At 37.1% G+C, this 14,253-nt stretch overlaps 1 protein-coding gene across 1 annotated transcript in view; it reads left to right on the forward strand.

Moving 5' to 3' along the window:
* Positions 1–14,253, forward strand: part of LOC129479383 (ankyrin repeat domain-containing protein 18B-like) — a 57,186-nt gene that overhangs the window by 16,138 nt on the left and 26,795 nt on the right. Inside the window, 5 exon segments of the mRNA XM_055272400.2 lie at positions 565–699; positions 1,656–1,709; positions 3,651–3,721; positions 8,382–9,299; positions 10,886–11,035. Of these exon segments, the coding sequence (XP_055128375.1) occupies positions 565–699; positions 1,656–1,709; positions 3,651–3,721; positions 8,382–9,299; positions 10,886–11,035 (1,328 nt within the window).

Consider the following 14,253-nt stretch of genomic DNA (forward strand, 5'->3'; position numbering starts at 1 on the left):
AGAGTTTATGAGCAGTTCAAATTTACTAGTGCCAAAAAAAAAAAAAAATGGAGTGCTTGGCAATGAGGTGAAAATAGCTTATAGTTATTATTTATGATGTATTTATTATGTTTAGTATGTGTCAGTGAAGGCAAGCTTAGGAAAGATTTTGTTGTTGTTTTACCTGTGTCTAGAAACCAGTTAAATAAAAGACTTTTAATAGTATAGAAATAAGTAGATCTTATCCTGTAGGCCAGGGGAAACTTCTGAGGTAGAATGCTTTTGGCTGCAAATACTAGAAGACATAACAGTGGCCAAAACAATAAGAACCAGACTTGTTTTGGTTGTCCAGTGATATTATTGGATCCCACTTGTTCCTCTTTCATCTATGCTGTTGGCAGTGTCTTGTTCATGTTTCCCTTCATGGTTGGCTACTTAGCAACAGCTCCAAACATCATGTTCTCACAAGATATTATCTAAAGGCTGGGAGGGCTGCTTTTCTTCACATGTGTCTTTTAAATTGGGAGAAAACTCAGAAGCATGCAGGGGACTTTTTGTAATTTTTTTTTTCCTTCGGGGATGTAGTCTCGCTCTATCACCAGTCTGGAGTCCAGTGGCACGATCTCGGATCACTGCAGCCTCCACCTCCCAGGTTCAAGCAATTCTCCTGCCTCAGCCCCCCGAGGAGCTGGGACAACAGGCACATGCGACCACGCCCAGGTAATTTTTGTATTTTTAGTAGAGACGGGGTTTCAGCATGTTGGCCAGGATGGTCTGTCTCTTGACCTCTTGATCCGCCTGCCTCGGCCTCCCAAAGTGCTGGGATTACAGACATGAGCCACCGTGCTCAGCTCTTTCTGTAATATTTTATCAGCTGGGTCACACCACATGCTCATTCCTAAACCAGGCACTGGGAAAGCAAATGTAGTTATGTGATTAGCTTAGCATAATCACTTATCTTTTGAAGCTGAGGAGGGAGAGGTATTGGGATAATAAATATCCAAATAGATTTGTGATTCTCCAGCAAGAAACAACAAGGAACTGCTCTTGGGTAGGGAGCCAGCAGTGTTTGCTCTAGAAATTCATTGGAAAATTGTAAGCAGGGGAGGCATTAGATTCAATTTGAGATAGAGGGCATTCTGTTCAGGGTATAAAGCAGGGATTGGCAAGCTTTTTCTGTAAAGGGACAAATAGGAAATATTTTAGGCCATGTGGTCTCTCTCTCTCTTTCTCTCTCTCTCTTTTTCAAGAATGATTTAAGCAGCTGAAGGCCATGTGGTCTCTGTTGTAGCTACTCAACCCTGGCATTGTAGTGTGAAAGCAGTCATAGGTAGCATGTCAGTGAATAGGCGTGATTGTACTCTCATAAAACTTCATTGAGAAAAAACATATGGTAGGCAGGATTTGGCCTGTGGTCTGCAGTGTGCTGACCCATTATGCAGAGGGTAGATGGAGGATAGATGTCACCTGGGAGCATATAGTTATTATTTACTAGGTATTTACTATGTTCATTAGATGCCATTCACTTTTAAATTTGTGGTGATGAGTGCAAGCTTCTAAAAAAAATGGGTAGGATTTAGGGTAAGCATGCAGAGTAAGTGAAACTTTGCCAGGTAAGGAGGCAGAGGGATGATGTTTTCCAGAAGGAATGTCTAACAAGCTTGCATGTTTGACAGAAACAGCAGCTATGAAGTCTGCAAATTTGAAAAAAAGAAAAGAAGGTGCAAAAGGTAAGACACTTGAGTATCTCTACTCTTAACCATGTAAAGAGACTGGGAGACAAGGGAAGCTTCAGCCGTAGTTAATGCTATAGTTTCCTTGTCACAAATCCATGGAGTACATGCATCTATTACAAGGTTTTCACCCATCCATGATAAAATAAAATGACAGAACTCCAGTTTATTCATTTGAAAATATTGGTGTTGCCGGGGATGGTGGCTCCTGCCTGTAATCTCGTCAGTGTTGGAGGCTGAGATAGAAGCATCCCTTGAGGCTTGGAGGTCCAGCAACTTGGGCAACATCGCCAGACCCCATGACTATTTTTTCAAAAACTAGCTGGGTGTGGTGTTCTGCACCTGTGATCCCAGCTACTTGGGAGGCTGAAGCAGGAGAATTACTTGAGCCTAGAAGTTTGAGCCTGCAGTTAGCTATGATAGCAGCATTACACTGTAGCCTGGGTGGCAGAAAAATCTCTAAGAAAAATCAAGTCAAATAAGATAAGATACAATAAAATAAAATGTTGGTCTTTTTCCTGCAATTATGCTTTTCTAATTTGTTTTGCTTTTTAAAAAACTTTAAGAAATGACAGTAATAGTTGGTTTATATAAGGCTTTCAGAAACTGGCTTCATCTCCATCTGCAGCCCTTTCTCTGTCTGCCCCTTCTTCTGGCATTACTGAGCTGCTGGTGATGCCCCTGTCACCATCCTTCTCATGTAGATAAATACATACGCTCTGGGAGGCTTCTCTCCCTCTCTTGCCACTGCCTGGCAGGTGTTATCATTCCTGCGCTCTGCCTCTTTTAGTCTGGTGAACCTCACTGTGTAAGTCTCAGCTCAGGCATGATCTCTAGAAAAGCCATCCCTGACAGCTTTTATTCTCATTCTTTAAACCCCAATGCCTACCACTTAGCAGGAACTCAATAAATATTTAGTAAAATAAAGACTGTTTATACAAAGATGATTGCTACAGTCTAGCAACAAAGGGAATAGACATGCAAAGAGCTGATATGCAGCTCAGATGGTGAAGTGACACTAGAAAAATTCAAAAAGTACTGAGAGCCCCAAGGAAGGAGACACCTGTGTATGTGGAGAAAGCCAGATTCAGGGAGGACTTCACATAGCATTTTGAGCCTTTTTTCCCTTTTTCTTTTTCTGTTTTTTGGAAACAAGTTCTTGCTCTGTCACCCAGGGTGGAGTGCAATGGCATGATTGAGACTCACTGCAAACTGAAACTCCTGGGCTTAAGGGAGCCTCTTGCCTCAACCTCTTGAGTAGCCGGGACTACAGGCACACACCACCACGCCTGGCAAATTTTCTATAGAGTCAGGGTTTCACTATGGTCTCTGGGCTGGACCTAAACTCCTGGCTTCAAGCAGTTATCCCACCTGGGCCTTCCAACGTGCTGGGATTACAGGTGTGAGCTACTGTGCCCAGCCTGCATTCCGAGTCTTAAAACACAAAAATAAATTTGTCAGAATAGTAGAGGAAAATATTTCAGATGTAAAAAACAGGGTGTACACTATAAAGATATAATGGTAACAAAAATTTTGCAAATTATTAGTAAATAACAACTTACTTATCATGTTGTTAAAAAGATACTATTATGAAGTAGAGAATAGTAAAGTGTTACTTTATATGTTTTTACTGTATTTTTACATTATGTTTTGTTTCCAGCAGTTTTTTCTTTTTTTATTGGGTGGAATAATTTTTGGGTGACCGTGAGACTTTTGTATGGCTTGAACCTGCTGATATCTAGTGTCTCCCCAAGTGGCTTGTTAAAGTTTTAGACAATTAGAAGTGTGTCTTAAAAATGTAAATATTCCAGTAAACATTAAGCTTCATTTAAACTCTCAATTTATAAAAGTATATGTTGTTTTGTATCAATTTTTATAAAGATGATAGTCTTTATTTTAAGTCATTCATTTTAACTAAACATATGGATTTGTCAGCAGAACACAACTTAACAGTGGCTTCAGAGGAAAAGCAAGAAAGACTTGAAAGAAGTGAAAATAAACAACCACAGGTATGTAACAATTTAAATTTCTGGTTTAATATTGGTTTGTTTGTTTGTTTTTCTTTAATAACATAGCATAGTCCAAATGCAGTGACCTTTTAGACTATCCTTTTAGAATCCAACAGAGCATAATTTCATACTGAATTTTAAAACATTTTAGCCTGTTATAAGATTTAAAATATTCTTATAGTCTATAGTAACTCACAGCTATCTGTACCCTTGGAATTGAGGCCAGAAATTTCCAGAACTCTCTTTGCTCTTTTATTTTTATAACCTTCTTCATGATAAAGAAGGTAACATCAAAAATTGAGTTGTATTACTAAGCAAGAGAAATTATGAACAATTGAACAGTGATGGCCACTGAGTTCACCTCATGTTAAAGGAGTCATTCCCAGTGGTTCAAACTTTGCAGTTTCATGTTGCCGGTCACCAGTGCTGAGGTTAAAGACTTCGTCTGTTTTTTGGTTTCTGGTTGCCTTCAGTGTCTATGTTCAGGGAGAGGATGGGGTCATAAAAGCAACCCAACTGCCTATTGAGAGAATTATGCCTTCCAGAATGGGACTTTGGTGTCAGGGTACAAACAATAACTTTCTTGTTTTAACATAAATAGAAAATGCTATTAAAATTTTTAACCCACTGTCATTAGTGGAGCTTAGAATATATTAGACCTGGATATACGCAGATAACCTATCTAGATAACACTATCATATTACAGTATAACATTTGAAGTAGAATCTAAAAATGTTCTTCTCTTTCTGATTGGCATTCATTTTGGCTTCTAATAATTTAGCATTTGCCTACTCTTTAGTTAATCCTCAGAAATATGAATTCACTGTAGGGGTTCACTATTTAGAGTATGCTGAGGTAAAAATCTTTTCAAGAGAGAAAGCCTTTAGAATACTACATATCATCTGTGAACCCATTTCTGTCAGATTTAATTGATAATGAATTAAGTTTACTCCAAACAAACAGAGTTAAGCCTCCTGGTTCATGTTTTTCTCCTATATTAAGCCAAGGCAAATTATTTTTTACTTCTTAGTTATAACCCAGTAACTTAGGGGTAGTAAAACATAGATTAAGTTTCACAGTTCAATTTTAATTATTTTCTATTTTTTCTTTGTTCATACTTAATTTAGAATAAAATTAATTTTAAAACATGCACCCTGTCAGAAAAGACATCTGAGAAACAAAAGAATCAAATTAATTTTCCACTTTTGCACCTGGAAAAAAATGCCTCAAGAACCAGAACTGAGTAAGAATTGTAATAAAGAGGATATATCTATATATTCAGGACTTCCTTTAAAATTCATTACAGTGCCGGGTGCGGTGGCTCACACCTGTAATCCTAGCACTTTGGGAGGCCGAGGCAGGTGGATCACCTGAGGTCGGGAGTTCAAGACCAGCCTGACCAACATGGAGAAACCCCGTCTCTACTAAAAATACAAAATTAGCCAGGTGTGGTGGTGCATGCCTGTAATCCTAGCTACTCAGGAGACTGAGGCAGGAGAATTGCTTGAACCTGGGAGGCAGAGGTTGTGTTGAGCCAAGATCATGCCATTGCACTCCAGCTGGGCAACAAGAGTGAAAGTCCATCTCAAAAAAAAAAATTCATTACAAAAAAGTTCAACTGAAGATTGGTGAAAGTTTTGAAAAATCCAAAATTACTGTTTGTCTTGAGGAAGAGCTCTTACATTGTAACTCTAAAGAGGGACAAACTTAAGGGGAGTGCCCCGTAATCTGATGAATCATATCCCTGATGGTGAGGAAGCAGATGCACCTGGAGTGTCTAACTGTAGTATTCCAGGCATTGCCTGAACAGGAGGAGCCCATCTCACTCAGGTCTTGTCGTTGTATTTATTCTCTGGGTCCCTCAAATACACTTGCCAGTCATCTTCTAAGCTTTATTCAAATGAAAATAAATCAGACTATAAAAATTATAACAAACCAGACATGTAGCCTGTTTCTCACAGAGATGAAGAAGATAGAGAATTGTTGTAATGATACAGAAATTGAAAAATTAAGGAACCCAGTAGTTATGGTTGAAATGAAAGAAGACCAAGAGTTTAATCTGCAAATACAAGAAAATATAACCCAAAATACCACAGATTGGAAATTAGACATTAGACATTGTCCTCAGTCTAGAGATCCAAAAAGTCTTTTTGATTTGTGGTTTGCTCACTCCAAAGAATGGAAGCATGTGGTACGGATAGAAAGCTACAGTATTTCTGCTGTTACAGACACTTACAAAAACCAAGAACCAGTACAGCGCTTGTTCCACAAGCCATATGGAACTTAGAAGCTCTTCTAAAGCTTATAAGGGGTCTGGCAAGTGTGTTTCAGGGACCCACATATGACAGTCCCACTGCTAATATCTATAAAAGCATGAAACCTGAATTAGAAAATGTGAGTCGTTCTCCACCACATAGTGACAGAACATCAGCAGCATATCTAGAAGAAGACTTACAGCAAGATATGCAAAGGCTTAAGAATGAGATGGGCTTGTTACAAGTAGAGTTCCTGGCTTTGAAGAAAAAAAACTCGACTATAAAAAGAAAGAGGTTCCCTTGCTGCTTCTCTTATTAATGTTATCTGATTCGTTCTGGTTTTCTGCTCAAGAAAATCTCATGTGTATAGTTACAGTGGGGTTATCTAAATGTGTAATTATGTGTCAAAGTAGATTAGTGCTGCTATCTAAATGATGGTTCTGGAAAACATTCCCATAATCTTTGCTCATTCATCAATCTAAGTCTCACTGTGAGTCTTCCAGGTGGCATATGGGCTGGGAAAATTATTTAGCCATATACCATGTGACCTTCTGAACCAGATAAGCATAAGGGAAATTGCTAAAGAAATAATGTCTAGATTCTTTTTTCTATATTCATTTAAAGATGAATTACATTTATTTAAATGATAAAATGGTAATACAATAGGAGGGAAGCAATGACTGAGAAGAGACATGAAAATGTATCTGACCTTGAGAGTTGCAACAAATATTCCCAGCCAAAGAAGTCTGTTTAATGTGCTTTCATGCGTGCAAGTTTATCTGTTTGACTCAAACTGTTTAAACTTATACTTCCATCATGGCCACTTTAAATATTTTTGGAAGCAAATATATACTTTCACATATTTAAGAAAATCACCACTCTCCAATGTTTCTGTTGAATCAGACTTTTACATGATGTTGTTTAATAAAATATGGTAGGTTTTGGCACATATGATTTTATCATATAAGTAGCATAACTCCTCAGCCAAAAATTTAGCATTTGACTCTATAGTAGAAGGCTGAGTTCTGTACATTTTGTTCTAAAGATAGACAAAAATCTAGAGATTTTCCTCTTTCAAAGTAAAAACAGATGAGGCCCCCCACCACCCTCTGAGCCATTAAATTGCTTTGCCAAAGTCACAGTTTTAATTTATTTGACAAATTTGGTGTATTTATCTGGTAATTTATGTAATTCCGCAATATATAATTGTATCTTCCCTTTTGGTGCCATGAAATACTAGGTAATGCCACCTTAGGAGCTTTGGATGAGTTACTTAATATTTCTCGGTTTTACCTCCATTATCAAGGAGATAATGGGGCTAGAGTGGACAACTATACTGTATGTCTTCCAGCTATAAACTTTTGTGGTAATTGAATGTAAACTTGAGGAACATCTCATTTTCCAGGATTCTGCACTAGCAACTCAGCAGTTTCACATGGCTCCTTGTGTTGTGGCGAACTTTGGTTCCTCTATTTCAGTGAGTGCCTTCACTTTTTTGGTATCCCAGGATCCAAAGGAAAAAATAAGCTTAGTGCAGAAAAGGGAAAGCTTCTTTTCTGTTTCTGAAGCCCCACAAGGTCACATCCTCTCAATCTGGCAATTCCGTGGAGAATCCAGGTGACAAAGGCAGAAGACATATTTTATGCCTGTGTCTTTTTGTTTCTCTGTTTTTGTGTTGATATATTTACACCACAGAAGTAACCGTGATCTGATGGAGAACTAGAAGTAGAGTCAGAAGCCCTGAGGAAAATCCTGCAGCTTGCTTATATTTTTAACCTCTCTTTTTTAAGGATTGTGATAAATAAATAAGTTCATCAATGTATATATGTAGAAGTGCTCAGTTAAATGTCTAGATTTATGATGCAGTAAATGTAATTCTTACAACTGACTAAAAAATGTTGAGTCAAATCACAATAGAATATGATCAGGGCAACAGAACTTTTAAAACTTTGAGAGATTTTATCTGTCAAAATAGACGTGGAGGTAAAGCTGTTACTATAGGGTGGTGTCTGGGTTAGATATCAGAGTATAAATGCAATTTTCTTTTTCTAAGATTTTAATTTAGTCAAAAATTTTAACAACTTTATGCTTTGAGTTTGTTGTAATTCAGAGAAAGGCTTTTCCAATTCTGATATTCTTAAAAATTCTCTAGAGTGTGTGTGTGTGTGTGTGTGTGTGTGTGTGTGTGTATTTTATGGATTCATTAACTTCAAATAAATTTTTGAACTTTTTGAAATGTATGTTCTCTGAGGTTTAAGGTTTTGCTGCAACTTTTTCTCCAGTTGGATATCCACTTACAGCAACTTTTAATTGCATGAATGTACAGGTTGTTCTTTCACTTCAGAAATAACCATCATATGTTATTTTATTGAGTGCTAGCTAAATATTTCTTTTGTTTTATTTAGGATTCTCAAAGTTGTGGAAAAAAGAAGGATGCGATATATGGAAATTATATGTTGAAGAGAGACATTGCTATGCTCAAAGAGGAATTATACGCAATAAAAAATGACAATCTCAGAAAGGAAAAAGAATATACTCATGAAATTAAAAGTATTACAGAAATAAATGCTAACTTTGAAAAGAGTGTAAGACTCAGTGAAGAAATGATAACAACAACAATGGCCCAGTATTCACAAGAGCTCAGTGATCTGAAAGCTGAAAATTCAAGGCTGAATTCAAAATTGGAGAAGGAAAAACACAACAAAGAAAGACTAGAAGCTGAAGTCGAATCCCTCCATTCTAGGCTGGCCACTGCTACAAATGAGTACAATGAAATTTTGGAAAGAAAAGACCTAGAACTAGTTTTACTGAGAGCAGATGAAGTTTCTAGAGAAGAAAAAATGGGTTCTAATATTTCTCAACTAACAGATAAGAATGAGTTTCTTACTAAACAACTTTCTAAAGCTCGGGTGAAGTTCAGTACCTTAAAAGCTAAGCTCAATAAGACAAGAGATGCTCTCAGGGAAAAGACATTGGCTTTAGAAAGTGTACAGCTGGACCTAAAGCAAGCGCAGCATCAAATAAAGGAAACGAAACAGATGCATCCAAATGAGGAAGCTAAGGAGAGTCAATCCACTGGAAAGCAGAACTCTTTAGAGGAGAGAATACATCAAGAAGAACTCAAAAATCTCTTGCTTGAACAACTAAAGGATGCTCTTAAGGAAGGCAATAATAAAGAGGTAGTCATTAATATCCAAGGAGGCTGTCTTGAGAACGGAAAGGAAGATCTCCTTCTAGAAGAAAAAAATAAGGAATTAATGAATGAATATAATTATTTAAAAGAAAAACTGTTTCAGTATGAAAAAGAAGAAGCAGAAGGAGAAGTAAGTATGAAGAAAACTATTTATAACCTTCTGGAAAGAAAATTTAAACATTTCATTCTGGCTATATGTTGAACCTAGTTCAATATAAAAATAAATAGATGAAAATGTGTTTACCATACTGTATAATCCCATTTACATGAATCATCCAGGAAATACAGGTATAGGGACAGAAAGAAGATTAATGTTTGTGTAGGCCTGGGGCTGGAAGTGGGTCGTGACTGCTAATAGGCATGAGGGATTGTCCTGGAGTGATGAAAATGTTCTAAAGTTGAAATGTAGAGATAGTTGCATGACACAGTAAATTTACTAAAAATCTTTGAACTGTTTGTTAAAACAGATAAATTCTATAAATCATATTTCAACAAAGCTGTTTTAATAAAAATCATATTTCAACAAAGCTGTTCTAATAAACCAAAAAAAGTGTTTACTGTATCAGCTTGGAAACATACTTTGTTTCCAGGAAATAAAAGGTGGAGCTGACAGATGCTTTCCTTTGAGTAAAGACGTTATGTCACCTATGAAATTTTAGTAGATACAGAGCATTGTTGATAAGGTATGTAGTCTTATACTACTGAAATAATAAATGTAATGTCTTTATGTTGCCACATTTTAAGACCATAATGAAGCGGGTAAGTGGAAATGCTTGTACATGAAATGTGTATTTTGAAATTAAGATTCAATTAAGTAAGCTGCTTTGACACTTAATTCTAGATTTCCCAGATGAACTGAAGTGTGTTGTTGTGTCTTGTGATGCTTTTCCTTCAGTGGCTCTCTCTTTTGTGTATTTTAGTTGGTATAACTTTGTTTTGATTCATACCATTGTGACTTAAGTCTGACAATATGTCAGTCTCACATTAGGTATTTTTCTGACCACTTAGTATTTTAAAGACTTCTACTTGTTATAAAGTCAAAATTTGGAATAAATGTGGTAAATCTTAGCAAAAAAATATTTGATGTAATGTTTCCACTGGTAGGTATTTATAATTTACTGTGAATATTTTTATGAATAATTAACTCATAGTTTACATTTTAAGTCTCAATGACTATCATTTGGATATAACTCTTTCCAGTACAAAGATACTTGTAGCTGTCTGTGATTTACGAGTTTGACATTGAATCCCCATTTTCAGACTAATGAGGGGTGGCAGAGTTCACGGAGAGTGGGATTGAAGTTTGTACGGGACAGAGTTGTAGGAGCTGAGGTCAGGGAGGGAGGTAGAGGCCATGTTACCTAAGGCCTTGAAGGCCATTGGAATTTTACTTTTATTCTGAGATAGGAATCTGTTGGAAGGATTTCATCAGGCGACTGAATATGTGAGGAACTCAGGTTGAGTTGAGGTTCTAAGGTGAATGAATAGCGGGTTGAATCAATCTGTCATGTAAGAGAATAACAATTTGGCAGGAAGATAACACCTTCTGTGTCCCTCGCTGAATTCAGTAATAAGGAAGAAAGTGTACATATAAGGGAAAGAAAGTGAATCTGTGTGTGTGGTAATAATTTTCAAAGTATGTATGCTAGAGTTAAATATTATTAACATAATTTAATAATAAGGCACTTTATAAAATTGATAAAAATATTTTGTCAGGTGATCGTGAGACAACTTCAAGAAGAACTGGCTGATCATCTTAAAAAATTTTCAATGTCAGAGTCTCCACTGGAAGGGACATCACATTGTCATATTAATTTGGATGAGACACGGACTTCAAAGAAGAAATTATTTCAAGTAGAAAGTCAAGTATGTATGGAATTTAACATGTAGACAGTTAATCTGTAGCTGGTTGAATAATATAAAGTGTTTTAGGATACTAATTTCAGTGGACAGCTTGATTTTGTATTTTCATTATAATTGACCATTACCATTTTATTATCTTTATAACATACTTCTTCAACTCTGGCTCTTGTTCAGCCATTTTGAAAAATAGTTGCATATGTTTTCTCTTACAATATCTACTCTTGGGAAAGTTGAGAATGATACATCATTCCTCACAGAAAATTGACTTTTTTCCTTTTAAACAGTATTTTTAAATAATTTCCTTAATGTCTTGGTGAGGCAAGCCAGATTAAGTCAGAAGAGAATGTTTAATGGAATATTCCAGAAAGTTGTCTTATTTCTTCACTTTTGTGAATGGACACAGAAGCTGTGCCTCTTCATTTCATGGATTCTAGGTTAACTTGTACAGAAAGGCCATCATACTGTTCTTTGAAGTGCACACATTTTAGGTTAATTTACAAACTACTTAAAAAGTTGGGCATTGCCTTCATCTTCCTTTCATTTAAAATATACTGTAATGGTGTAGAAATACTCAGATCTAATAGAGCATGTACATCCAAAATAGAGAGCTCAGAAAATTATCTGGATCCTACCATGGGATTTTAAAAACAGTTTTACTGAGAGATAATTCACATGTCAGACAGTTCAACCATTTAAAATGTACAACTCAGTGTCTGTTAGTATATTCACAGTGTTATGTGGTCATCAGCACAATCAATGCTAGAACATTTTCAGCACTCTGAAAAGCAACCCCACATCTCTTAGCCATGACTGCAACCCCACTCCATGTCTCTCCACCTACCCCAGTTGTAGGCAACCACCATCCACTTTTGTCTCCATAGATTTGCATGATCTGCATATTTTATATACATAGAGTCATACAATATGAAGTCCTTTCTGACTGGCTCTTTCACTTAGCAGAATATTTTCAGAATTTTATCCATGTTGTAGCACATATCAGTAGTCTATTCCTTCTTATTGTCAAATAATAGTCTATTTCATGGCTACACCAGTTTTCCATTCATTCATCAGCTGATGGATCTTTAGGTTGTTTCCACTTTTTGGCTATTATGAAAACAGCCGTTGCAAACATTCGTTACAGGTTATTGTATGGACACATGTTTTTATTTCCCTGCACTGGACTTTATCCTCAGAGTTCATTAGGCAGATGTCAGCACCAGTTTTACCCATGCTGTCCTTCCTGCCTTCTCAGTTCCTGCTCATCTAGCCTCATTCATTCAGACCTGGCAGGCAATTTCCTCTTCGTGAAGCTTTCTCTGACTGTTCTCTCACGGACCTTACATCTCAGCACTTGTTGCCCAGTCTGCAGAACAACTTAGCCCTTAATTTGACATGGCTTTTAATTTTTAATGGAAGATAATTTTGTCTTAACATAAATTTGCTTAAAGGGCAAATAATATATGACATGTATGTCACCTATCCTTGTATAAATTGAAAATATTTTAGCTTGGCAGCTTTCGGCATAGAACAAAATATACCATACCAACGATTTCTTCTTTGAGACATTAACACAGTAAATCTTTTATTCTAAGTGTATTTTTAGCAATTAAATATGAAATTAAAACCAATTAGTCTAATAGAGGAGAATTGTTCAATCAAATGCTCATGTTTTTCTCAGTATGAAAAAAGAATCTAAATTTGCCTTCCTTCACAATGTAGCCAAAACTGTATTTCTGGATGGTTGCCGGTTTGTCAGCTGAACAGTTCTGGCTGCAGCTTGTCTGATGAAGGATAGCACAGCCCCCTAATCCGAGTGCTCAGCAGAGTACTCCTGAAGGCAGTGCCACAGCAACAGCTGCTGGGAGGGGATTCAGAAGACTTGATTTAGCAATAGAGTCCAGGGTTTTCAGCTCCGTGGCTCAGCCTGTCTCTGCTGGTCATGTCGGTTATGTACTACTCAATCCAGGAGGTGCTGTTTACATTGTAGTACATACATGACTGTTGCCCACTGAGTCACACACAGAGAAAAGTAAGCTACAAATTTTATGCTCCCCATTTGCTGCCACTTTCAGTGGTGTGAAGAATGATTCAGTGCCATCTATAGGAGACCACTTCCATTGGAATGCCACCTGCCTAACACATACAATAGTCAACATATAAAAAACAGTAAAAATTATAATGCTAATAGCAAATATTGTCTCTAGCTCACTATCTACATGTACTCTTCTAAGTGCTTCTAAGCAAATCTTATCTGTAGCTCACCATGCACCATGTACTCTTCTAAGTGTTTCATGTCAGTCCCTGGTTTAATCTTCCCAACATCCCAGTGAAGTAGATGGCATTATTCTCTCCATGTCATAGATACAGAACCAGAGACACAGAAAATTAATTTGCTCAAGGTCACACAGCTAGTATCTGGGAGATCTGGGATTCAGACCCAGCCCTTCTAGCTTCTGTGTAGAACTGCCTCTCAAACCATTCCATGGAACACATGGTTGGTGAGGTGGCTCATGCCAATAATTCTAGCACTTGGGGAAGCTGAGGCAAGAACAGTGCTTGAGCCCAGGAATTTGAGACGAGCCAGAGCAAAATAAGTGAGACCCTGACTCTACCAAAAAAAAAAAAAAATCAAACAGTTAGCTGAGGGATGGTGGTGCATGCCTGTAATCCCAGCTATATTGGAAGCTGTGGTAGGAGGGTCGCTTGAGCTCGGAATATCAAGGCTGCAGTGAGCGGTAATCAGGCCACTGCACTCCAGCCTGGGTAACAGAGCGAGACACTGTCTCATAAATAAAATGTTTTGTATAGATTCCCATAGAATTGAGTTAGACATCAGACATAGAATTATTAGCCACTTTGATGTCTGCCTTGGGAGTAAAACATATAATAAGGGGCAGCTTTAAACCATCTCAATCAATAGTCTCTAACTTCTCCAGAAGGTTCTTATTTCATGAATTCCTAAGCAGGAGACTATTTGGATTAAGACATTTGGTGGACACCAGTCTGAGATGAAGAATCTCAATTAGGAAGAAGGGAGATCTCTACTTGACTGGAGCTTCCCAATGACATAGTTGAGTGTACCCCAAAAGAAACTTTAGAACAAGATGTTTATCATGCCATATCTCTATGGAAAAGGAAATTCTTTAAAAGAAAACAAAGGCAAACAATTGATAATCTGTTTCTCATGGGAAAGTTTTCATTATAAAAGAAAAAAAGGGCTG

Source organism: Symphalangus syndactylus, chromosome 3, assembly GCF_028878055.3.
Source record: "Symphalangus syndactylus isolate Jambi chromosome 3, NHGRI_mSymSyn1-v2.1_pri, whole genome shotgun sequence".
Taxonomy (NCBI): domain Eukaryota; kingdom Metazoa; phylum Chordata; class Mammalia; order Primates; family Hylobatidae; genus Symphalangus; species Symphalangus syndactylus.